Here is a 23,603-nt window from a genome sequence, read left to right as displayed (position 1 = left end):
GTTTGAACTAACTCCTGGAGACAGTGAAGGACAGGGAAGCCTGGTGCGCTGCAGTCCATGGGGTTGCAAAGAGTTGGACAAGACAGAGCGACTGAACAACAACAACATTTATGCTCACCAATCTATAGAATGCTAATATTAAGGTCAGTTTTGGGTTGCTTAAGGAAAGTAGGTTGTGTGTTTTTGGTAAAGAGGGTATGAGGAATGGATTACATTTTATGAAGGGAAAAGGAAGTATGTCTGACTTACAAGTGGCTGTTTCAGGATGTCAGAACAATCAATGTATACTGAAAATGATACGAAGGTTTGTGGATAGTGGACTCTGAGCAAAGAGTTTTGGGCAGGGTCAGGACGGCTAAGTTTAAAATAAATTTAATTAAGTTTACTTCTAAATGAACTTAAAACTAAGTTGGTGTAAAAACTTGAATTTGACTTTTCCCTCCATTAAGAGGATATGCTTTCTTCAGATGTTGAACTACCTTTGATAACAGATTTAAGTTTCTTTACCTCTTAAATAATCTGTTCTTTATTTGCCTTTGAAATCCTTTTTGGTTACTTTGGCCAAGTAAATAGCTATTGTCACCATGACCTATGATCCTATCTGACCGAATGTTCTAAACTCTTTTGATATTTATGGACAAAACTTCCCAAATCAAAAACTAACAAAACACTTTTGACTTCTCGCTAACTTTGGGATGCTTCAGAGGGCCCCTGAAACATGCCAAAGAGAGATATTAAACTAATTAGGTTCATTTGGTATGTCGAATTATATGGGAAGTATTGTCAAATGAGCAGTAAATCTCCTCAGGTTATAGTGTGGTAAATATTACTAATACAAATATCCCAGAAATTATGTTCCTGCTAAGTCGCTTCAGTCGTATCTGACTCTGTGCAACCCCATGGACTGTAGCCGGCTGGGCTCCTCTGTCCTTGGAATTCTCCAGGCAAGAATACTGGAGTGGGTTAGCATGACCTCCTCCAGGGGATCTTCCTGACCCAGGATCAAACGCACATCTCTTACACCTACCTGCATTGACAAGTGGGTTCTTTACCACTAGCACCATCTAGGAAGTCCTAGTTTCTAAAATTCTGATACGTCCTCGTAAAATGTTATCAGTCATAATTCTAGTTACTATTTAAAAGTGCTGTCACAGTGGTAACCAATTTTTGCAAAAATGCTTTCTCTTCAAGAAGATTTATAGAAAGGACTTTTGGATAAATATTTTAATGGGATGCCTGACAGCTTCACAAAGATTAGCAAAATGACAGGTTTGGTGTGGGAGACTCATGGCTGAAATATTTACTTATAATTCCACTAATGCTATTAGCTATATTATTTGTAACTTTCCTGTTTTACAAGATTATTTTTTTCTTGTATTACCAAGTGTATGACTGAGCCACAAATGAAAATAACGAGGGCTAGACTTGAAGAAGCTGATCAAATGTATAACTCGGTATGTGATCAGTTCAGCCGTGTCTGACTCTTTGCGACCGCATGAACCGCAGCACGCCAGGCCTCCCTGTCCATCACCAACTCCCAGAGTTCACCCAAACTCATGTCCATTGTGTCAGTGATGCCATCCAACCATCTCATCCTTTGTTGCCCCCTTCTCCTCCTGCCCTCAATCTTTCCCAGCATCAGGGTCTTTTCAAATGAGTCAGCTCTCCGCATCAGGTGGCCAAAGTATTGGAGTTTCAGCTTCATCATCAGTCCCTCCAATGAACACCCAGGACTGATCTCCTTTAGGATGGACCTGTTGGATCTCCTTGAAGTCCAAGGGACTCTCAAGAGTCTTCTCCAACACCACAGTTCAAAAGCATCAATTCTTTGGTGCTCAGCTTTCTTTATAGTTCAACTCTCACATCCATACATGATAGCCTTGACTAGACGGAACTTTGTTGGCAAAGTAATGTCTCTGCTTTAATATGCTGTCTAGGTTGGTCATAACTTTCCTTCCAAGGAGCAAGTGTCTTTTAATTTCATGGCTGCAATCACCATCCACAGTGATTTTGGAGCCCAGAAAAATAAAGTCACCCACTGTTTCCCCATCTATTTGGCATGAAATGATGGGACCGGATGCCATGATCTTCGTTTTCTGAATGTTGAGCTTTAAGCCAATTTTTTCACTCTCAAACTTTCATCAAGAGGCTTTTGAGTTCCTCTTCACTTTCTGCCATAAGGGTGGTATCATCTGCATATCTGAGGTTATTGATATTTCGCCCGGCAATCTTGATTCCAGCTTGTGTTTCTTCCAGTCCAGTGTTTCTCATGATGTACTCTGCATATAAGTTAAATAAGCAGGGTGACAATATACAGCCTTGACGTACTCCTTTTCCTATTTGGAACCAGTCTGTTGTTCCATGTCCAGTTCTAACTGTTGCTTCCTGACCTGCATACAGGTTTCTCAAGAGGCAGGTCAGGTGGTCTGGTATTCCCATCTCTTGAAGACTTTTCCACAGTTTATTGTGATCCACATAGTCAAAGGCTTTGGCATAGTCAGTAAAGCAGAAATAGATGTTTTTCGGGAACTCTCTTGGTTTTTCGATGATCCAGCAGATGTTGGTAATTTGATCTCTGGTTCCTCTGCCTTTTCTAAAACCAGCTTGAACATCTGGAAGTTCACGGTTCACATATGTGATCAGTGATTATAATAGGGTAACTCGTAATATGGGAAGATGCAGAGAAGGTATACTTTCCTGGACCATAACTAGAAGACAGGTGTTCAGAGATCTTTGACTATTAAGACCTAGTCCAGTAAAAGCACATTGAGTGGCCTGTCAGCAAAATCTTCTCCAGAACTAGGAATGAGGCTTCCTAGCAACGTGGGGGTGAAATGATCATGAAATCCCTCCCAAAGTATGGTCCAATTTATGACCATGAGAAGGAGAAGGCAATGGCAACCCACTCCAGTACTCTGGCCTGGAGAATTCCATGGATGGAGGAGCCTGGTGGGCTGCAGTCCATGGGGTTGAGAAGAGTTGGGCACGACTGGCCAACTTCACTTTCCATTTTCACTTTCATGCATTGGAGAAGGCAATGGCAACCCACTCCAGTGTTCTTGCCTGGAGAATCCCAGGGACAGAGGAGCCTGGTGGGCTGCCGTCTTGGGGTCACACAGAGTTGGACACGACTGATGCGACTTAGCAGCAGCAACAGCAGCATGACCATGAGACAGCCCTGTCAATTACAAATTGGCACTTGCCAAGAACATTTGCCATAACTGAGCAACAACGATAACAATGAGGGCATTTGCCATCCACCTCTGCAGAGATTGAACCCTGTGCTGCTGCAGCTGCTGACCTTCAACACCCTCTGAAGGGTATTACAGTGGAGAGTGAGGCACTCTGGCTCCAGGGAAATTGATGGAACAGGTCTTTAGATAGTGAGGTATTTCCAGAAACTGATTTCATGATCCCAGTCCTTGACTCTCTTCATATTTAGAAAAGCACTGAATCCCTTCATGGTGACATTGGCTCCTCGTGCCTAGTAGAAAACCTTTTGTAAAGTAAGCACTTGACTGCACTGAACTCCTCATTCACCAAAATCTTATGTACTGACCTTCCCCAACTACGTCTTTGGAGCAGTCTCTCAGAGCTATCTGAGGTGCTGTCTTCTAGGCTATAGTCCTCATTTTACCCCAAATAAAACTTAATTCATAACTTTCACATTGTGCATCTTTTCATTCAACAGTATATTGAAAGTAAGTTAGATAATAAATATTTAATTTGTTTATTTGTGTATAACGAGTTTCTTTGGTTGACAAATCCTTTGAACCTGAAATGGAAGTTGAAGCTTTTGGCAAAACAGCAGGATGATGGAGGACAAGATAAATGATCACATATTCCTCATTCTCGAAGTTAAGAACTCTCCCACTAGACATGTACAGAAAGGCTCGGTGGAGGTCAAAAAGGGAGGGGGTGCCACCCATAGCACGTGATGTCAACCTACCCACAGGCCTCTTTGCTGGAATCCATTTTGGTTAAGAGGTGTGCACACATGGGAGCACCCTGAGGTAAACCCAATATGGACTCAGCAGCAGGCAAAGCGAGATGATTGGCTAAAGGAAATTCAGGAAGAAACACTCATAAAAGTGATTTAAGCTACCTCAAGGCCACAGATCTCCTTCTGAGCCTGCCTGTGTGTCCATCCACACATACTCTTTCTCCTTCTAATAAAGACTTGTTTCACTATTTTCTGTTTCTATGTGGAAATTCCTTTTACACAGCTGCTGGTCGAGGGCCCTGTCACTGGTTGCTGTCCCTGGTGGTCTAGTGGCTAAAACTCAGCGCTCCCTCCTTCCTGGCTCCATTTTAGTCTTTGGCAGGAAACAGATATACCCTGCTTCAAATGCTAGCAGGCCATCTGTCTGCATCCCACCTATTTCCCCAGTGTCAGCTAGATTCCAAGCTGGACTACAAAGCCCCTGCCCCAGATTTCACAGCAATAGTCAGGGTTGAGGTAGGTGTGGGACAGTGGTGGAAGACGACCCAGTAAGCTATGCTTGGATCCTGAATTGGATCAAAGATCACAGAGACCCTGGGCTTCCCTGGTAGCTCAGCTGGTAAAGAATCTGCCTGCAATGCAGGAGACCCCTGGTTCAATCCCTGGGATGGGAAGAGCTGCTGGAGAAGGGATAGACTACCCACTCCAGTATTCTTAGGCTAGCCTGGTGACTCAGCTGGTAAAGAATCCGCCCGCAGTGTGGGAGGCCTGGGTTCAATCCCTAGGTTGGGAAGATCCCCTGGAGAAGGGAACAGCTAGCCAGTCGAAGAACTGATGCTTTTGAACTGCGGTGTTGGAGAAGACTCTTGAGAGTCCCTTGGACTGCAAGAAGATCCAACCAGTCCATTCTAAAGGAGATCAGTCCTGGGTGTTCATTGGAAGGACTTATGCTAAAGCTGAAACTCCAATACTTTGGCCACCTCATGAGAAGAGTTGACTCATTGGAAAAGACTCTGATGCTGGGAGGGATTAGGGGCAGGAGGAGAAGGGGACGACAGAGGATGAGATGGCTGGATGGCATCACCGACTCGATGAACAAGAGTTTGGATGAACTCCGGGAGTTGGTGATGGACAGGGAGGCCTGGCGTGCTGCAATTCATGGGGTAGCAAAGAGTCGGACACGACTGAGCGACTACACTGAACTGAACTCACTCCAGTATTCAGGCCTGGAGAATTCCGTGGACTAGAGTCCATGGGGTGGCAAACAATCAGACACGACTAAGCGACTTTTCACTTTCTTTCTTTCACAGAGACCCTACCCCACACACCCCCCACTCCACCCCGTGACAGAAGCTCCACCCCTGATCTCAGCACTGCTTCTACCAGGGGAGGTGGTCTTACCAGACTAGTCCAGGAAGCCACAAGTCAGGGACCCCGGAAGCTTAGGAGATGGGTCTCTGGCTTCCCTGTACCATCCCCGAAGCCACATTGTACTTTTTCGAACACAATCAAACACAAGAAAGCAACTGGACTCTTGCAATACATATTTTTTTTTATCGTTTCTTGAGGCCGTCGGGGCCGGAGCTGCAGCCTGCAGACCTCCCAGGAGAGAGCCAGCCGCGGCCGAGCTCCGGGGAGGTGAGGGGCATGCGAGGATCTGGGTGTCGGGGCGGGAATGGGGGCCTAGCGCACTGGTTCTGCACCTCCTGCGAGACCAATCCAGGAAGCGGCGCCACTTCCTGACTCCTGGAAAGCTGCTGCACCCCTTGTGGGCCAAGGCCGCGGGGGCGCCGCAGCCGAACAGGCCCTTGATGTCGCGCAGGCGCACTGGGTCACACGGATCCTGCGGCCTGCCGCTTTCCTGCTGCGCAGGCGCACTAAGCCGCGCACCGGGAGGCGGGATCACGAACGGCTGGGAGCAGGCCGGAGGGCGATGGGCTGGGCCCCTGTTGCTTGGCCGTCGCCCCGCCCACTTCCGGCGTGCTGCTCTTCCGGGCGAAGGCGCCTGGCCTGGGTCCGAGGTGTGGCTAGTCCAGACGACGAAGGAGCCAACGATCGACCGTCAAGGCTGCAGCGACCATGGCGTCCAGCGGAGTCCGCGGGCCGACGCCGCGCTGGGGACCGACACTCGGCAGCGCTGCGCTGTTCCTGCTGCTCCTCCCGGCGGCCGCCGCCCAGGGTGAGGGCGGTCGGGGGGCACAGGGTCAAGGGGTCGAGGGGACCGGGCGAGGTGAGGACAGGGGGAGCAGGGTCGGGGTCAAGGAGTGCGGAGGGCAGGGGGTCGCAGCCGCCCGGGGTGGATGCTCCAGGCCCGCGCGGTTTTCGGGGACGGCCGGGGGCCACCCGAGTGTCCGTTGGTGGCCTGGGCCGGCCCTTTGTCCTGGCTCAGCATTCGGGGTGGTCCGGGACCGCGGGGGCGGCCTGGCCGAGAGCGCTGTCCCCTCTTTAATGTCCCCGCTACCCTGGGAAAGAGCTGTCGAGTGTGGACCCGGGGTCAGAAGCAGAGCTGGAGAGCTTGCCTGACCCACAGCAGGTCAGCGGCTGGAGTCCAGGGGCCTGGCCCTTGTGTGGGCACGGCTGGTGTGTTGGGGGGCTTTGCTCCCCTCGAGGAGACCTGTGTGCAGCCCTTCCACCGACGCCCACTGTGCAGAGTAGACCCCTCTGAGGAGCTCCAGGGTCAGCGGCCAGTGCTTGAACTTGGCCTGCCCTGCTGGGGCAGATTCTAGGCTCTCCAGACCTTCCCTACTTGGGTAGGTTGGGTGGCCCTCTTTGTTTATCCCACCACTTCTCAGTAACCACCTGTGCCTGGTGCTGAGCCTACATGGTGACTGGCTGATGGAGGCGCTGAGTTCCTGGGCTGCCTGACCTGGAAATAGCAGATAGCGGGGTGAGGAGAGTGCATGACCTAAGAGCTCAGAAGCTCCAGAAAAGGGGCTGCTGGAGGGCAGCGTCCTGTGGGTGGTCTGCAGGTGGGTGGAGATCTTGGAGGGTTTGATGGGGGAGCTGTGTGTGGCGTGCAAGGGGTGGGGGGGGGTGGGTAATCACCAGTGTGGAAAACAGAGCCTCTGGCTGGTGACCTCACCCACCTGGGCCAGCCTGAGGGGCCAGGGCGTTTCTCAGCTCTGGTCAGCTGTAGTTGCATCAACTCTGTAGCACTGCAAGGCACCTTTCCTCTATGTGGCCTGAGCGGGTGTCTGCGTGCAGCACTGCGTGAGTCTCTTCATTCTCCTTCTAAACATACTTGTGTGCACACTTGTGACATTATCTGTCAGTGCAGCAGTGGAGTTGCACAGAATAGGGAACTTCTGGTTGAAATTGACTTTTCAGCACAAATGTGAACTTTCAGCACAACAGGATATATGTAGCTGTAGAGAAAGTGTTGTTACGAAGACCTGGCTCCCACGACCATGGGTCCAAGGAGCCCTGTGAGCTGGTCTGTTTGACCTGGGAGTGCTTTTTACTAAACAGGCTGGATGAGAACCAAATCTGCTATCACCCAAGAGTCTCTCCTGGGTGGCTGAAGGGCCTGCGCTCTTGCATTGTTAGAGTAGGTGTGTCAGGAAACGCCCCCTGTGTGTTTGGCTGCTTGCCTTTCATGCTGGCTTGGCCCTGGACTTCTGAAGCCACCAGAGACCCCTGTGAGCTGAGTGGGCGGGTCCTGTGACAGTTTGGGAATGAAACCAGGCGTAGTATTTCAGGAGAAAGGCCGCAGTTTTTCTAGCCACACTGAGCACTGAGGTGCCCCTTTCCCACAGAGGCTGGGCTTGCTGTGTGGTTTGACTGCTTGTCATGCCATAGGAATGTGACTACACCATCTATGATACTTTGCATTCCTTGCAAGGATGCTGTGCGTATTAGTCAGGAAAAATTACCCTAAAGAAACAGAACCAGCAGGATATATGTAGAGTTATTTGGCTCAGACCATAAAGCATCTGCCTGCAATGTAGGAGACCGGGTTCGATCCCTGGGTTGGGAAGATCCTCTGGAGAAGGAAATGGCAACCCACTCCAGTACTCTTGCCTAGAAAATTCCATGGATGGAGGAGCCTGGTGGGCTACAGTCCATGGGGTCACAAAGAGTCGGACACGACTGAGGGACTTCACTTCACATGACAGACTGGCTCACAGGACCGTGAGGCTGAGGAGCCCCACGAGCCGCTGTCTGCTCAACCAGGGAGACCTGGCGTGTGGTCTAGTCCACACCTCAAGGCCAGGCAGCAGGGAGCCAGGGAGTCACGGCGCAGTCTAAGCCTCACTGGCAAGGGGAGATGACATCTCAGATCACACGGCAGATTCGTGCTGCCTTGCAGTTTGTTCTGTCAGGGCCTCAGTGGATTGGGAGATGCCCACCTCCCTGGAGAGGGCCAGTGCTTTCATCTGTCCACCCGTTCAGATGCTAATCTCTTCTGGAAACACTTTCACAGATACTACCAGAAGTGTTTTTGGGAATTACCTGGCAGTCAAGTGGTTAGGACTCGGTGCTTCCACTGCTAGGGGCCCCGGTTCCATCCCTGCTCGGAGAACTAAGATCCTGCAAGCCATGAGGCATGGCCAAGAAGAAGAAAAAAATCTTCGTAAAAAGGAAAAGAGAAACGGTGTTTTACCAGCTCTCTTGGCATCCCTTAGCGCAGACAATTGACGGACAATATTAAGCACCACAGGTGTGTGAACTCAAAGACCATCACAGCAATCCAGAACCAGCCATGTCTTCTCTGCTGTGCACTTGGGTAGAAGGGAGGCATCAGGAACCCACAAGGTGTTGAAGAGCTTTGGAGAGAAATTCATTGAAGAAGTTTCATGGGCTTTGGACCCCACTTTAATTGTGTATGGGGTCAGACTCCAGCTGAGTTTCATCTTTACTTTGGAGGGAAGGCCACCCCTGAAAGGACCTCAGGCTGTTGTCCTAAACAGGGGTCCAGAGGAGCTGTGGGGGTGGAGGTGGGGCTCCTTCAGCACGCTTTCAGTCCAGCAGCACTGCGGTCCTGTTGCTGAAAACGGGGGGCTCCCAAGCAGGTCACAGGGCAATGGGTGTGTGCATGGGTCTGAGCCTTTGCCTTGCTCTGTACTCTCCTTCCCCCTTTTCTGCCGAGGTGGTAAGACAGCCAGGACTTTCTGTCTACATGAACTTGCCGCCGCACTTCTCCTGGGAAGGTGACAGCCACAGCACCCCCTGCCCCCGTGTCCTTTTGCCCTGCGCCATGGCCACAGTGCCTGATTCTGGGGACCTTCCACTGCCGCCGGCATGGCCAAATGCAGCCCTCTGGTCTGTTATGTTCCACAGGCAATATGCTTACTTGTTTCCTTGTTGTTAGAAAACATGCCTCTTCATACACGTAGTGTGTGTTCTTCCATGGTTAAGCAGGATTCACCTGAAACTGTAGGAAAGAAATCACATGTATCATGGCTGGTATGTCTTGAGAACCCTTTTTCTTTAGTTTAGTTTTCCTGAGAGCACAAGACTTAAAGTTCTCTAGTCAGTGGCTCAGAGTCCAAGCTGGAGAGCCCGGCCTCAGCGACATTGCCCCTTCAAGCTTGGGATCTTGGGCGGGCTTTTTGGCTCCAGATTTCCTGTTTCTGTGATGAGAGAAAATGCCCTGAATGACCAAGAGTGCCTGGTCTCTGAATCAGATGTAAATAGTTAACATGTTTCCCTTTCTTACTGTGCCCTGGTGTTTTCAAGGGCTTTGTGCTGACTTTGTGAGGGCTGTGTAACGTTGGTGTTTCTGCACCGAGAACCTGCCCGGTGGTTCCAGGCCATGCTAGGAGCAGCAGGGCGAGGCAGTCCCCTTAGCCTGCTGCTCCTGGCCTCTCTGTTGACTTGTGTTGGCCCGTGACCTGGAGACGCTGGGCTGGACGGGTTTGCTAGTTCCTGCAGGACCAGTTGTCACACAGGCTTCTGCATTGGAAATTCTCCATGAAGAATTCCTGTGCTTTATTACTGTTTCTGTCTTGGCTGCTGTTAAGATTGACGACAAGGAAGTGCAGGCTTGCTTCAGTTTTTCAGAAGGAATCGAGAGTGGATATGCAGATGAGAGTGTCATGCAGATAGATCCCTACCGTGCCTCCCTGCCCAGCGCTTTATTAGAAAAAGTTCAGAGCTGCAGAGAAAGTTGAAGGAAAGATGATGCGGTGAACTCCAGAATCCCTGTCTGTTCTTGCAGCCTTGGCCATGTGTACTCTGCCTTCCTGTCTGTGTCTGCCTGGGATGGCTTATTTTGGCTGTGTGACATGGCTTGTGGGACTGTACTTCCCTGACCAGGGACTGAACCCAGGCCACTGCAGTGAAAGTGCAAAGTCCTATCCATTGGACCGCCGGGAAAGTTGGATTACCCAAACCAATGAGAGCAAGTTGTGATGTGGCCGTTTGCCCTAAGTTCGCCAGGGTGTATCTCCTAAGAAGGAAGATATCAGCAGCACGTGACAGTCAGGTCTGCATGGTGACCATTAGGATGCTGCTGAACACTTGATTTAACACACACCTCGTGCACACAGATCACCAGTTACCCAGTGGCGTCCTCCGGCCGCTGACCCCGGGCACGCATGTGTTGCTGTTGGCTGTGGTATCTCTTAGCCTGCCTTCCCCTGGGGCAGCCCCTCAGCCTGTCCTTGGGCTCAGAGGCCTCTTTGCGGTCCTGTCAGTTTCCTCCGATCTGATTCGAGTGCGTGTGGGGAGCGTTCAGCCACTGGATAACTGTCCTTCCTGCACCCTCGGAGGCACCTTCTGCCACTGGTCCTGTGGTCTTGTGGTCATAGGTCGTCGTGGCAATACGTTTTATCACTCTTCGGGTGCCTTTTGTCTTCCTGAGTGCAGTTGAACAGGGTGGGGGTGCTCTGAGACCGTGTGTAATCTCTTGTCCCTCCGCAGATGGCTCGGTGGTCTTGGCGTCCATTGCGATGGAGACTCTCAGCTGGTTGTCCTTCTTTGTTTATTCCATGCTGGTGTGAAATCATGAACATTCAGGAGGCGAGAGTCCATTACTCTGATGTTTAAGTCGTGCCGTTTGGCAAGGAGGACCCCCCCCCCCCGCCCCAACACACACACACACACTGGCTTCTGGGCCTTTGTGGCACTCTCGGAGGCAACAGGCTGTCTGAGGTAACGTGTCGTCTCTGCCCCAGTTGTGGGGCCAGCTGTTGTCCTGCACGGAGCCTGGTGCCTTGTAGTGGGGACAGTATCATCTACCCTAGGCTCCTTGGTGGACAGAACTCAGAATTCAGCTTTCAAGTGAAGCCGTCCTCACGGCAGCCCCGCAGGGCTCCCCCTCCTGCCATCCAAGGCCTGTGGGTAAGGGGGCTCCGAACACCTGTGGCAACCCTGCCCTCTCGGCCCTGCTGTGAGAGGCGTTTGGGGGCTGTCAGCTTTCTCTGCCCTCCTGGGCTGAATGTGTCAAAGTAGTCTAAAATCAGCTTCAACACAAAGCTAACAGCACGCTACTGGAGGCTCTGAGAAGGATGCTATTTAATAGTGATTGCCTTAGAATGGTATGTTGTGACAGAAATGGGCTTTTATTTTTAAAAATGGGATGTACAAGAGCTACACTATTGAAGAGAAGCGCTCCCCAGCCCTCTCAGGTAGCAGTTTAGTACAGGTCCTGGTCAGCAAACGTTATGAATGAGATTGTGACTTAGACCTAAAGCTCCCTTTCCTCACATTTCATCATGAGAATCTCAGGAAGTCCAGGGAGCTGTGGGACCCAGGTGGTGACCACTCCTCTGCCCACTGTGGGGTTTGTCACATTCTGAAATTACAGACACCCCCGCCCCCACGCCTCCCTGCACACGTCATTACCAAGAGCTCAGTGTTCCTCTCCTCTTAGATCCATTCATTCTTTGTGCAGTGAGATGCAGGAACCTACCTGTGCTATGGAGTGCATTCCACCTGTTCGACCCTGACCTCTTTCCAGCCTCAGAACAGGCATCTCCAGCAGTCGGGGCCCCACCCAGTCCGACCTGCCCCCCGCAGTTGAGTCTCACCTGTCCTGAACCCTGTGCTGTGGGCCTTTGTGGGGGCCTCTCCTGGCCCTCGTGGTCTGTAGTCATCTGTATGCAGGCCTGCTTCTTTGGGGGCTGAAGAGTGTCCCACTGCAGGACTCCCCAGTCACCTCTGTCCCCTGCCCCCCAGGCACTGCACGTGAGGAGGAGGTGGTGCTGGGAGGGGAGCATGCTCCCACTAGGCAGGAGGAGCCACCTGGCAGCTCTCCAGACCTGCAGGGAGGCCGAGGGGCACGCATGGTGCCTGGACCCCTGGGCCGTGTTCAACTCTCAGCTGTTACCATATGTAAAGTTTGCTGTCAGCTCTCCTGTGCACGGGGGTCTTGGTGTGTCTGGGACACACAAGACTGAGAGTGGAATTGCTGAGTCTCGGAGGAGCATCTTGTTGGGGTCCTTTAATGGACTGGAACCTGGTGGTCCGGAGTTGACGATAAGAAAGTGAAAGAGAGAAAGAGGCTGATATTCCCTGGTTTACGCAGATAACCAGTAAAGCTCTTGACACAGAGCTTGCATCACTCACTAAGGCACCAGGTGCCCTCTCGAGGGAGTGAAGGCACAGGGCACCTTCTCGAGGGGGTCTGAGAAGCCCGGGCAGGAGAGTGAGCATGGCGGGTCTCTACACTCCAGAGAATTAGCCAGGGCGGGGAGAGAGAGAGAAACAAAAACGACACGGGGACCTAAGCTCTGATGGAGCAAAGGTGCTTTAATGGTCTTTCTGTGAGTATATATAGGCTGTTGTACAAGATCCTTCTTTCAACAATGGTAAAGATCAGAAAACCAAACATACAGCAGCTGTTACCAAGGGAACAAGGGATTAATCATGGTCACAAGGTCAGGAGACGATCCATATCTCAAGAAAGGGGATCGAGACTAAGCAGTTTTGTCGTAAAGAGAATGTTTACTGAAGGAGATTCAAGCCTGTCTCACACAATGACTTCAGTTCCTGGGAGCAGCGTGCTGCTCCTCGTGAAGATAATCAAAGGACTTGTGAGAAACAGTGTGTAGGAATCCTCCTGTTAAGCGCTCCCGGACAGCATCTGTTTGTTTCAAGTGGCTGAGCCGTTGTGCGCACCTGCTGACATGCTGAGAGCCCCTGACCTCACCGCGGTTTCACATCCTCAGTTCTGGTGGGTGGGGAGTGGGACCCGACTGTGACTCCTGAGCCGTTGCTAGTAGCTGAGGGTTGTACTCAGGCCTCTTCTGAGTGTGCGCACATGTCAGGCAGCCTGGGGTGAAGAGCAGCTGCTTGATGGTGGGTTGGAGAGTCTGTTCGTGCACCAGCTCTCCCCTGACTGGCTTGAGTTCCAGAGCTGTTAGCTGCTCAGCTTTGAGTCCTTCCTGTAGTGGTTGTCTCGTGAAGATGCCCAAGAGGCAGGGGGTGTGCAGGGTGCTCCACGGGGTTGAAACGGCTTCTCCCTCCTGCCTGAGGAACCAGCCAGGGGCTGAGGCCTGGCTCAAGCCCAGCCTGGAGCTGCTGTGGTCTTCGGCTCCAGAGTGTCTGCTGAGGAGCTGGTCATTGGTGCCCAGGCAAGAAGCAGGTGACCGTCTCCCGGGAGACCCCTGGGGTCAGGACCACGCCCGCTGCTGGCATGTCCCCACAGGATTCCACTTACAGAGGCTCAGCTGTGCACCTTAAAGGCTGGGTGTCCCCCTCCAGGTTCTGAGCATGACTCGCTGTGGCCTCCTGGTGTTGACACTGCAGGATTCTCAGTGATGTTCATTCTTTCCCTGCAGGTTGCTCTCAGAACACAAGCAGAACCTGTGAAGAATGCCTGAAAAACGTCTCGGTAAGTGGTATGTGGTCGGCGCATGATGCAGAAGCACACTGGCCAGCTCTGACTCCAGGGGCCGTGTGCATGGTAGGGGGTTCAGGGCGGTCAGTAACAGCTTTTCTTGGGCGATTTAAACTGTCAGGAGAGCTGCACACACCACTGAGTGTTATTAACGTGCTGCTTCAGCCCCTGAGAGCAAACCTGAGCCCCTGGCTCACGGCCATGAATGCATATGAGCCCTGGGGCCTGCAGGTGTGGTGTTGGGTGAGGGCAGGTGCTTGAAAGTTGGGGGGACATGTTTAGCCCCTAGTCTGTGACTGTCGACCTGTGTCCAGGGCTTCCTGGGTGTCATTCCACCTTGCAGGCCTGTTGGGACAGGGGCTGGGCTGTTCTACACATGGGCCCTGAGACATGGCCGGCGTGCCTGGGGTCCTCCCAGCCCCCCATTCTTACCCAGTGCTGAGCGTCAGCTCCCCTGCTGAGGGGTCCTTGAGACAGAGCTCCCCGTGTTCTTTCTCGTCTCTGGTTAGGTTTGCCCAGATGACAGTGGGTACACACGTCCTCTGAAGGCCTGACTCCCGCTCTGAACTCAGGCAGGGGAGGGCTTCCCTGGTGGCTCAGTGGTGAAGAATCCACCTGCTCAATGCAGGAGACATGGGTGTGATCCCTGATCCGGGAACATCCCATATGCCTCGGAGCAACTAAGTCCCTCCGCTGTAAGGACTGAGCCTGTGCTCTGGAGCCTGTGCTCTGTGACAAGAGAAGCCACCACAATGAGAAGCCCACGCACTGCAACTAGAGAAAACGTCTGAACAGCAGTGAAGACCAGTGCAACCAAGAATAAAGAGTGCAGAGGAAAGCCAGGCCCTCAGTGTGTGACTCCTCGAAGCACAGGAGCTGCTGGAAGGGTCCATAGGCCCCTGCAGCCTGCCAGCGCCCGCGTGGTTCACCGCGTGCTTGTACCTCGTTATCTAAAAACAGGAGAGAGATGGTGGCAGAACTTCCGTGGAGGAGAACTTAGCGCAGTGCGCTCCAGGGGCTCTTGGTAAAACTGCAGGGGAAGAATGGAAGATGAGATGTTTAAAACTTGACGGTTTTAAAATGGAGGATTTCCCCCCAATTTTTAACTCAGGAAAGAACCACTGAAATGGAAGGAATCCTCAAATGGCAAAAACGAAGAGGGCCTTGCTGCTGTTTGTCATTTTGAACATGAGGCACCAGAGTGTACACTGCCTCGGTGGTCCTGGGACCCCAGGTTTCATTGCGACATTTTTTTGGTAACAGACTCTCACCCTAACCTGGGATGGAAAAATAACGTTGTTTTCTATCCTGTTAAAACCTGTAAGAAAAACAACTTAGTGAAATCTTTACTTTTGAGCATAAAAATACCCACAATGTTCCAACCTGGGTGGGCTTGTTAGGTGGCTCAAACCTCCCATCTGAGCCAGCACGTGCCCGGCTCTAGGCCCCTGCCTGGTGTGCCAGCCAGGTCCCCACCACGTGTTCCAGGGACACGGGCAACATGGCTTCAGGTTCACTAGCAGCACTTTCTCTTCAGTTGCATTGTCTTTAAAATGGACCACTCGGTGGAGTTGTAGAGGTCAAGTGGGTAATAACCCTAGGTGGACACCACTCAACTGCCTGGCTTGGTCCCTCCTGCAGGGGATGTGGACCCTCCAGTGAGGGACGTGGGGAAGCACAGAGCGCCTGCCTTCCTGCCAGTGCTGCAGGAAGCCACGAGGCGTGTGGGTGCCTGGTGGAGGAGGTTTGAGTGAGGAGGGCCTTGGTGGGTGGGTGGAGTTGAGCTGCTGTGTTGGGGAGGGGGCTGAGGAGGGAACAGCAGTGGTGGGGGCCGCGCAGGGCAGACCCTGGCCCGTCTGACGTCTGACGTCCTCTTCCAGTGCCTTTGGTGCAATGCGAACAAGATGTGCTTGGACTACCCAGTGACCAAAGTCCTGCCGCCCAGCTCCCTCTGCCGGCTAAGCTCCGCACGCTGGGGCGTGTGCTGGGGTAAGTCACCACTTTCTTTGTTTCTTGCAAAACCAGTGTCGTTTTGAACATTCTGGTTGTGCTCAATGAAGGGAAGACGCCAGAAGTGGGGATGGCCGGTGAGAGTGCTGGTGTCTGAGAAAGGGGTGGCCCGGGTTTGACGGCCATGGCCTCTGTTCTGCAGGCGTCTCCCCACATCCCAGGGCCATGCAGGTGGTGTCAGCTCCTGTCCGGGTGGCGGTGCTTCTCCTAGGGAGACGTGCACTCGGTGAGACCCAGGCTGGTTTCTAGTGGCCATATCAGTTGGTGGGTGGTACATGCTGCCACCTGGAACTCATTTTTATGAGTTGGGCTTATTAATCCTTTGCTTAGTGGCTCAGGCTTGGGGCCTTCCAGAGGCCCGCCTGGCTGCAGATTGTAGGAGCTGATGCTCTCACAGGGAGTTGTGATGGTCTGTTTGTGTGTTTGCATTTTCGGTTCATCTGCAATTTATTCTCTGTGTTACCTTTTTTCTAAACAATTTCTGTCCCAGAATCTGTCAGCCTTCAACTGAACAACTCACTTCTGATTTCACCCGCTGAAACCTCGGGGACCCAGAAGTTTGTGTCTGTGTGAGTGTGTGTGTGTGCACGTACACGTGGAGACGTGCCTGTTGACGTCCACGCAGCTGGCTGCCCTCCTGGCCACCCTCACTCCGGAAAGGCTCCTTGGGCCTCGCCAGCGTATGTGTCGTCCTGGTGTCTGTCTCCCCGGGACCTTCCCTCTCACCTGTTCTGCAGGGACGGCTCTGGCTCCAGGGAACCGTGGGCATCTTGGGCTTGAACCGTTAAAGTGCTTTCAACAGTTGGAAGCGTGACTCCTAACACAGTGCACACTTGAGCCCTCACCCCTCCAGGCCTGAGCTCTAGAGTACATGCATGTGTGTGCACATACGTGTGTGTGTACAGACACTCGTATTCTAGAGGGCACACACACATATGCACGTACGCGTGTGCAAACACTCGTACTCTAGAGGACAAACACACATGCATGCACGTGTGTGGACAGACATACACACACTTGTGTACTCAGTGGGTTGTCACAGGAGCCTGCAGGTAATGCCACTCAGCAAGACACAGACCACATCCAGTGCTTGCCTGTCCCCTGGGACCCCACGGGCGGCTGTTGTGGCGCGCTGGTGGACATCGGGCTGTATGTGGGCTGCCATGTGCTCCTGTGTGGGCTGAACGCAGCTACCCACCGCTCTGGGCATGCCCTTAGGAGCAGACTGCTGGCTCACACCAGCAGTTTAGCCTGTCGGCCACACGTTTCTCAGAAGTGGCCGCCCCAGTGGACGCTGCTTCAGGCAGGGTGGGGCCTTGGTCGGTCCTTTTCTGTGACGTGAGGTTCCCGCCCTGGGGCTGTGAGTGTGGCTGACACAGGACATCTGGCTCTGGGCAGTTTGGGGAGGGGGCTCTGCACTCCACGCAGGCTCGCACTGGGTGAGGGGTGCTGGGGGGCAGTCTTTGTGGTAACAGGAGGGTGGAGTGCCCACAGTTTGGATTTGGGCTCATCCTCAGGCAGGCAGGGAGCTGGGATCTCATCTGGGGGAGCCTTGCAGGGGCCCCTGGAGACACTCCAGGTTCACCTGGTCACAGCACGCCTCGCTCTCACACAGGCCTGCACCGCAGGTGCTTTCTGTTCTTGGAGGTGACTGTAGGGGCATCTTATTCAGTTCTAGGCATAATCGTATGGGCTTGTGACTGTGACAACCTTAAGTGTATACATTCAATTGGAGAACAGCGAAGTCTCTATCGTTTGGCCCTTTGTCCAGGACCAGGTCTCTCTCTGCTCAGGTCTAATACGTCCTGTTCCCCATCATGGTGAGGTTTCTGTTTCTGCTTTATAACTGGGTCTAGCTGCTGACAAGAAAGGCTCCGGTGGGGGCAGGTGTGTCTTAGGGCCACGGTCTTCTCAGTCTGACTGGTTTCTAAAGTTGATTGATTGGGAGTTCTCTGATCCAAAAGTTACATCCTCTGCTTGCGAGGGTCTTGTGTTACTTCTATTTCTTGTGTTTCTGGCACTTCCGGGATAGGTCAGGGGAGAAAAAACCACAAGATTCATGGCCAGTGCTGTCACGCTGGCAGCCTGAGGTGGCTCTGGGGTGGGGGCACCGGGGCGGTGGGCATCTGCCTCCCCCACCGCCAGCCAAGAAACTGGCAGGGTCGAAGGTGATCAGCTCTGTGAGGCAAGCCCAGTGCTGCAAGCTGTCCTGGGAGGGTCCCACCACCATCCAGGAGTACAGGGCGGGGCCGGGCTGACTGGACGGTGCCAGGCTGTCCTCTGAGAGGCTCTGGTGTGAGAATGAAGTGGAAAAGTACTGAGTGGCTGGTTTTAATTTGTAAACCCTCAAGAGAAGCTGGGAAGAATTGGAATTTGTCCTAACTGTGTTAGGTCTGGGCAGGAAACCACAGTCAGCTGATGGCGGCAGTGCCGCTTTGCAGCCCCTGGGTGTCCCTTGACCTGGGCCGTGGCTCTGGCGGGCCCTTGGCCTGCACAGGCGGACATGCCTCCTGCTGGCCTTTGACTCAGGTCGTCAGAGCAGGGCCGGTCTACCTGGTTTTGTCAGCTTTCCTCAGGTTGGAAACATCTCTCCAGCATCAGGTGGTGAGGAAACTTACCTGTTGCTTGAAGTTGATGGAAACTGGTGACTCAGTCACAGAAACAGGCTGGAGGAAGGTGGGGCATTGCCACCACACCCCTGGTTCTGGAGACCCCGTGGGGGAGGGGCGTCCCTAGTTCTGGAGACCCCATGGGGGAGGAGCGTCCCTAGTTCTAGAAACCCTTTGGGGAGGGACATCCCCGGTTCTGGAGACCCCACAAGGAGGGGCGTCCCTGGTTCTGGAGACCCCACAAGGAGGGGCGCTCCTAGTTCTGCAGACCTCACTAGGAGGGGTGTCCCCAGTTCTAGAGACCCCATGAGGAGGGGCGTCCCTGGTTCTGGAGACCCCACAAGGAGGGGCGCTCCTGGTTCTGGAGACCCCACGAGGACGACCGTCCCCAATTCTGAAGACCCTTTGGGGAGGGACATCCTCGGTCTGGAGACCCCAGGAGGAGGGGCATCCCCGGTTCTGGAGACCCCAGGAGGAGGGGCATCCCCGGTTCTGGAGACCCCACGAGGAGGGCCGTCCCCGGTTCTGGAGACCCCACAGGGAGGGGTGCTGCCAGAAGCGGTCAGGCCCTAACTCTGTGCCTTTGAACTTGCAGTGAACTTCGAGGCCTTGATCATTGCCATGTCGGTGATCGGGGGCTCCCTCCTCCTGGGGGTTGCCATCTGCTGCTGCTGCTGCTGCAGGAGGAGCCGGAGCCGACGGCCAGACAAGAGCGAGGAGAAGGCCATCCGGGAGCGCGAGGAGCGCCGGGTCCGGCAGGAGGAGCGGTGAGGCCCAGCCTGATTGGGGGCAGCAGGGTGGGGTGCTCCTGCTGCCCAAGCTTCCTCCACGTCTGAAGAGCAGGACCACATGGAGTGCCCACAGGGTTTTCTCAGGGTGGTGTGGAGGGTGGGAAGCTGGGTGTGGGGGCTGGGCTGGCATGGCCTCTAGCGGGTGGTCCAGTCCTGAGCCAGCAGAGGCTCAGCGGGAGGAAGGCATTTAACTAGGTCTCCTGTCCGTCTGAGGCCTAACTGGGCCTCTTGTGTGGCCAGTGCTCTGGTGACCATGTGTCCCTGGTCCTGGAGCCCTTTGGCGAGTGTGTGCAGTACGGCCAGGATTGGGGGTGCTGACCTGCCAGCCTGCGGCTGCTGGGGGCCAGGACCCATGTACTCCCCACTGTCTTCAGAACCAAGGAGAAGATCTTTGCTGATTTGTTTTTATGTGAAAAGAACATTTTCTAAAATCACAGTAAGGGGCACTGGAATTGGTTTTATCGAAAGGAAGAGTTGAATGATGTGCCATCAAAGCAGCTTTGAGTGCGTGCTTAACACCTGCCCATCCTGGTTGGGATGGCCACAGCCAAGCTGTCCTGCCCGGTCTGGCTCCAGGCCAGAGGATGTGAGAGGCACAGCTGTTAGAATTACGCTGTAGTTTGGTGCTAAACCAGATTTCTCTGTTTTAGGAGAGTGGAGATGAAGTTGAGACATGATGAAATCAGAAAAAAATATGGTAAGAGCAATGGGCTCCCCATTTCTGTTGGCAGGGGCTGGCCCGGCCTTCCCGGTCACGTTCAGTGCCGGGCAGTCTCTGCTGTGTGTGCGGTGGCTCTCCAGGAGCACACGGTTGACCACTGGTTCCCCCGAGTGTTTGTGCATCCGTTGGCCTTCCCGGCACCTGTGTGCCTGTGAAGTGCTGCCTCCCTTCCCCTTTGCTCTGATTTGCCTTCCAGTCGGGGAGCTCCTGAGCTGCGGGGCCCTTTGTCCCCCACCCTCATGCTGGAGTTGTTCCTGGCCTGACTTCCCACCCTCTCGGCAGTGGCCACACTCAGGCCTTGTCCTGGGAGCTGTGTCCTGTTCTATTCCAGTGTTTGCTTGGCGAGGTTTTCCATGGAGGGACTGTTTTCTTTGGTGTTAGGAGCATTGACCCTGCTCCTGTGTTTAGTTGGTTCTGTGCTGATTTGCAAACCACCAAGGTCATTGGTGTTTTCTGCGCTTGGTTTCCTACGAAATTGGAAATTGTAGAAAGGAGCTTTTTGACATTTGATTAAAATTAATGGAAATAAGAGACAGGTGGGTGTGCACGCGCGCACACACACACACACACACACACACACACACACACACCCCTGATTAAAATTAATGTAAATAAGGTGGGTGTGTGCTCTCATACACACACGCACACACACACTCAGCTTTTTGATATCTGATTAAAATTAATGTAAATAAGAGACAGAGACAGGTGGGTGTGTGCTCGCATGCGTGTGTATGCGAGCACACACACACACTTGGACCTGTGCCCAACCTGCACAAGGCCTTTTCTGGAGCAGTCAGAGATTCCCTGTATTCCTTTCAAGGAGCTGATCAGTTGCCCTGTAATTGCACTGATGGAATTAACTTGTGCGCATTTGTGTGAAGCCCTCTGAATGGCCTGGACTGTGGAAGGAAAGCCTCGATCTCGGGAAGAATTTGGGGCGGGGTTAGGGCTGAGCCTGATTGACACACAAGACACAGCACAGATGAAACCCCCTCCCCTTTGGGTTCCTTCTCACAAGGCAGCTTCCGTCTGTTTTTCCCTCTAAACTAGAAGTAGCGCCAGGAGCTGGTTTGGGTATTTTTTCCAGCAGGACCTTAACAGTACTGCTTGTACTTGGCACATGACAGTTCCCTACCCCAAACCAGCCGTGCGTTTCTCCCCAGCTGAGCTCACTGTCTTCCCCTGACACACAGCACCCTCCCTCTACCCGCACCTGGCCCCATTATCCCCCACGCCCCAAGCCCTGCGGGGAGGAGGGTTTGCAGTGGCTCCAGCTGTTTAAAGAGGAGAGGATGCTTCTCATACAGGCAACTCCTGGTCTTCGAGTGTTTAGCTCCTTCACTTTTGAACTGATAAGTCACCTTCTGCCTGTGATCTTAATTCTAAAAATTAATCAGGATTTATATAGAGCATCTCAAGTATGGCGCTTTTGTTTTCTTATATATAATTTAGCCAGCCACAGAGGGATGACACAGTTGCTTTCTTATTTCTTTCTGGATCAGCAAACAAGTCTTTTGTGCTTAGGACCTATTTTTCTTAGAAGTATTGTTTCCAATAAATTTCACTTTGGTTTTAAAGTCGCCAGTGGTGTGACTTTCTCAGAAGGGTAGTGTCTGAGCTCCTTGCACACCTGTCTTCCTTGGGGCTTCAGTAAACCTTCATACGGGCTTCTGTGGAAACCTTCACACACAGCCTCACGTGCCGTTTTCTGGCTCCTGTTGCCTGTGGCCGAGTGTATTTCTAATCAGGCTTGTTTTGTTTTCAGGTTTGTTTAAAGAAGAAAACCCATATGCCAGATTCGAAAACAACTGAGACGCACTTGGTGGCGCGGCGAGCAGTCTCCAGGCCTGTAGTCAGCAGGGACCCGCCGCCCGTGCGCCTCCTGCCCTAGGGAAGGAAGCTGCCTCGGGCTGAGGCCTGGGAGCTTCTGTTTCCTCTTCTCTCGTTTCTGTATTTAATCACTTGAGACACGAAGGCTGTCAGGGCTTCTCTGTTGTTCTGTTGTCCACTTGGGGAGGAAGCGGCACACCTCAGGCCTCCGCTCGTCTGTGAGCCAGTGCAGACGGCCCTGCATCCAGGCCCACGAGGTCCACGTGCAGGAAGCAGAGCGGTGCAGTCCGTCCTGGGACTTCCCCAACCCCTGTCGTTTCCCCTGCATCTCGGGGCCCAGGATGCAGTCTGACCTGACCCACACCAAATAGCATTGAGCTGTAAACCTTTTTTTATTATTGGATTTTATTTTCCCACCCAAAAGATTCTCCCAAAAAGCTTTATTGTCAGAGTTCAGACTGCTTATGGGGTGATTTTTCAAGTTTGTGTCTTTACCGGTACATCAAGATATTCTAGTGTTCATCTGAATTATAAAACCTTCGATGGGCAGTCGTCAGGCAGTCGTCAGTCAGGTGCTATTGTGTCCTGGGGGTGGGAGGGCCTCCTGAGGCTCTGCCTGCCTTCTCTTCAGCCCCACTGAGCGTCAGCCTCGGGGTCTCCTGAGTCAGACCCTCCCTGCTGTCTCTGGTGGTCACTCAGGGCTTGCAGGTGACCACAGGCCCTCCCTCGAGAGGAGGGGCTGCCGATGGGATCTCCACACATAGGCACTGGCGGCTGTTCCGCTTGTCCACCGACCCTAGCTCCCTGCCCGTCGTCTGTCTCGGCCTGTCCTGGGAATCGCCCACAGAGGCGGCTTCTCACGGGCGCTGGGTGCGGTGGTGCCGCCCTTGGGGTTCCTTTTTTCCAGATCAAGATGCGAGCCTGCAGTCAGTAGCCCTTGCACTTCCTGGCAGGGACAGCAGATGGTGAAGTCACTGTGAACAGCCTTTCTTAAAAAAAATCTGAAAATAGTCCTAGTTGCCAGATTGTTTTAAACGAGAAAAACATTGAGCTTTGGGAAGGAAGGTGAACGTGCACAATAGGTAGGGGCGTCCATGCGGATCCAGGGGTCAGAGGGCATTGTCACACGGCCACATGTGCCTGGTTAGCCACATGGATCTGTGTTTGACCTCAGTTCCACCCTCACATTTCACAGACCAGAAACAACCTTTAACAAAGTCCTTTTGTCTTATTTCTCTGATTTCTTGGGCATTTGATAGCAATGAAAGTATTATGAAACATTCCTAAATATAACAGTCTGCAAATTTTTACTTTATGCTGTTTGTTCATAAACTTTGTAGTAGACTTTAATGAACTTTGTATTAACTTGATAGTATGGATGTAAAATCACTCTTTCCTGACTTGAGGCTGCTGAGCTGAAAGCAGAGCCGGGTTGTAGATAAAACGGGTTGTTAGAGCGGGGTTGCTGGTGCACGTGCCACCCTCCCACACAGCACAGAGCCCTCCTGGGAGCAGCTCCGCAGTCTCACATTCTTCTGAAGCAGCACCAAGAGCAGCCAGAGATTGTAACCTCAAGGAAACCACGAGTCTGAGTGCCTTAATCTTTAACCAGTTTCCAATCAGCTGATTAATACATGCTTTTGTTGACTATGCCTTGCGTCCTTGTGTTTCATTTCTGGGGGCTGTGGACGTGAGTGCTTGGGGAGCAAGGGCAGCAGGGCTGCTGGAGTCTAAGACGGGCTTCAGGACCCATTGGCACGAGTACGCAGCGTGCTCCTAACGCCAGGCCGGTAGGGAGCCTCCACACCACGAGGTGAGTGGTCCCCAGGCCCTGCCTTGCGATGCGTTCATTCCCGCTGCAGCTCCCCTGCTTCAGACATGTGGCCAGCGCAGACACCTGGCCTCGTCCCCCACT

General features: G+C 52.9%; 1 protein-coding gene across 1 annotated transcript; it reads left to right on the top strand.

Moving 5' to 3' along the window:
- Window positions 1–5,850: 5,850 nt before the first annotated feature.
- PTTG1IP (PTTG1 interacting protein) lies at window positions 5,851–23,338 on the top strand. The gene is made up of 6 exons (XM_070795887.1): window positions 5,851–6,122; window positions 13,669–13,721; window positions 15,608–15,716; window positions 18,942–19,113; window positions 19,788–19,834; window positions 21,624–23,338. Exons 1-6 carry the CDS (start codon window positions 6,023–6,025, stop codon window positions 21,668–21,670), a joined length of 528 nt encoding a protein of 175 aa, XP_070651988.1. The 5' UTR covers window positions 5,851–6,022; the 3' UTR covers window positions 21,671–23,338.
- Window positions 23,339–23,603: the final 265 nt, after the last annotated feature.

Source organism: Bos indicus, chromosome 1 (assembly GCF_029378745.1).
Source record: "Bos indicus isolate NIAB-ARS_2022 breed Sahiwal x Tharparkar chromosome 1, NIAB-ARS_B.indTharparkar_mat_pri_1.0, whole genome shotgun sequence".
Classification (NCBI taxonomy): Eukaryota; Metazoa; Chordata; class Mammalia; order Artiodactyla; family Bovidae; genus Bos; species Bos indicus.
This window is presented reverse-complemented; position numbering and strand designations above follow the sequence as displayed.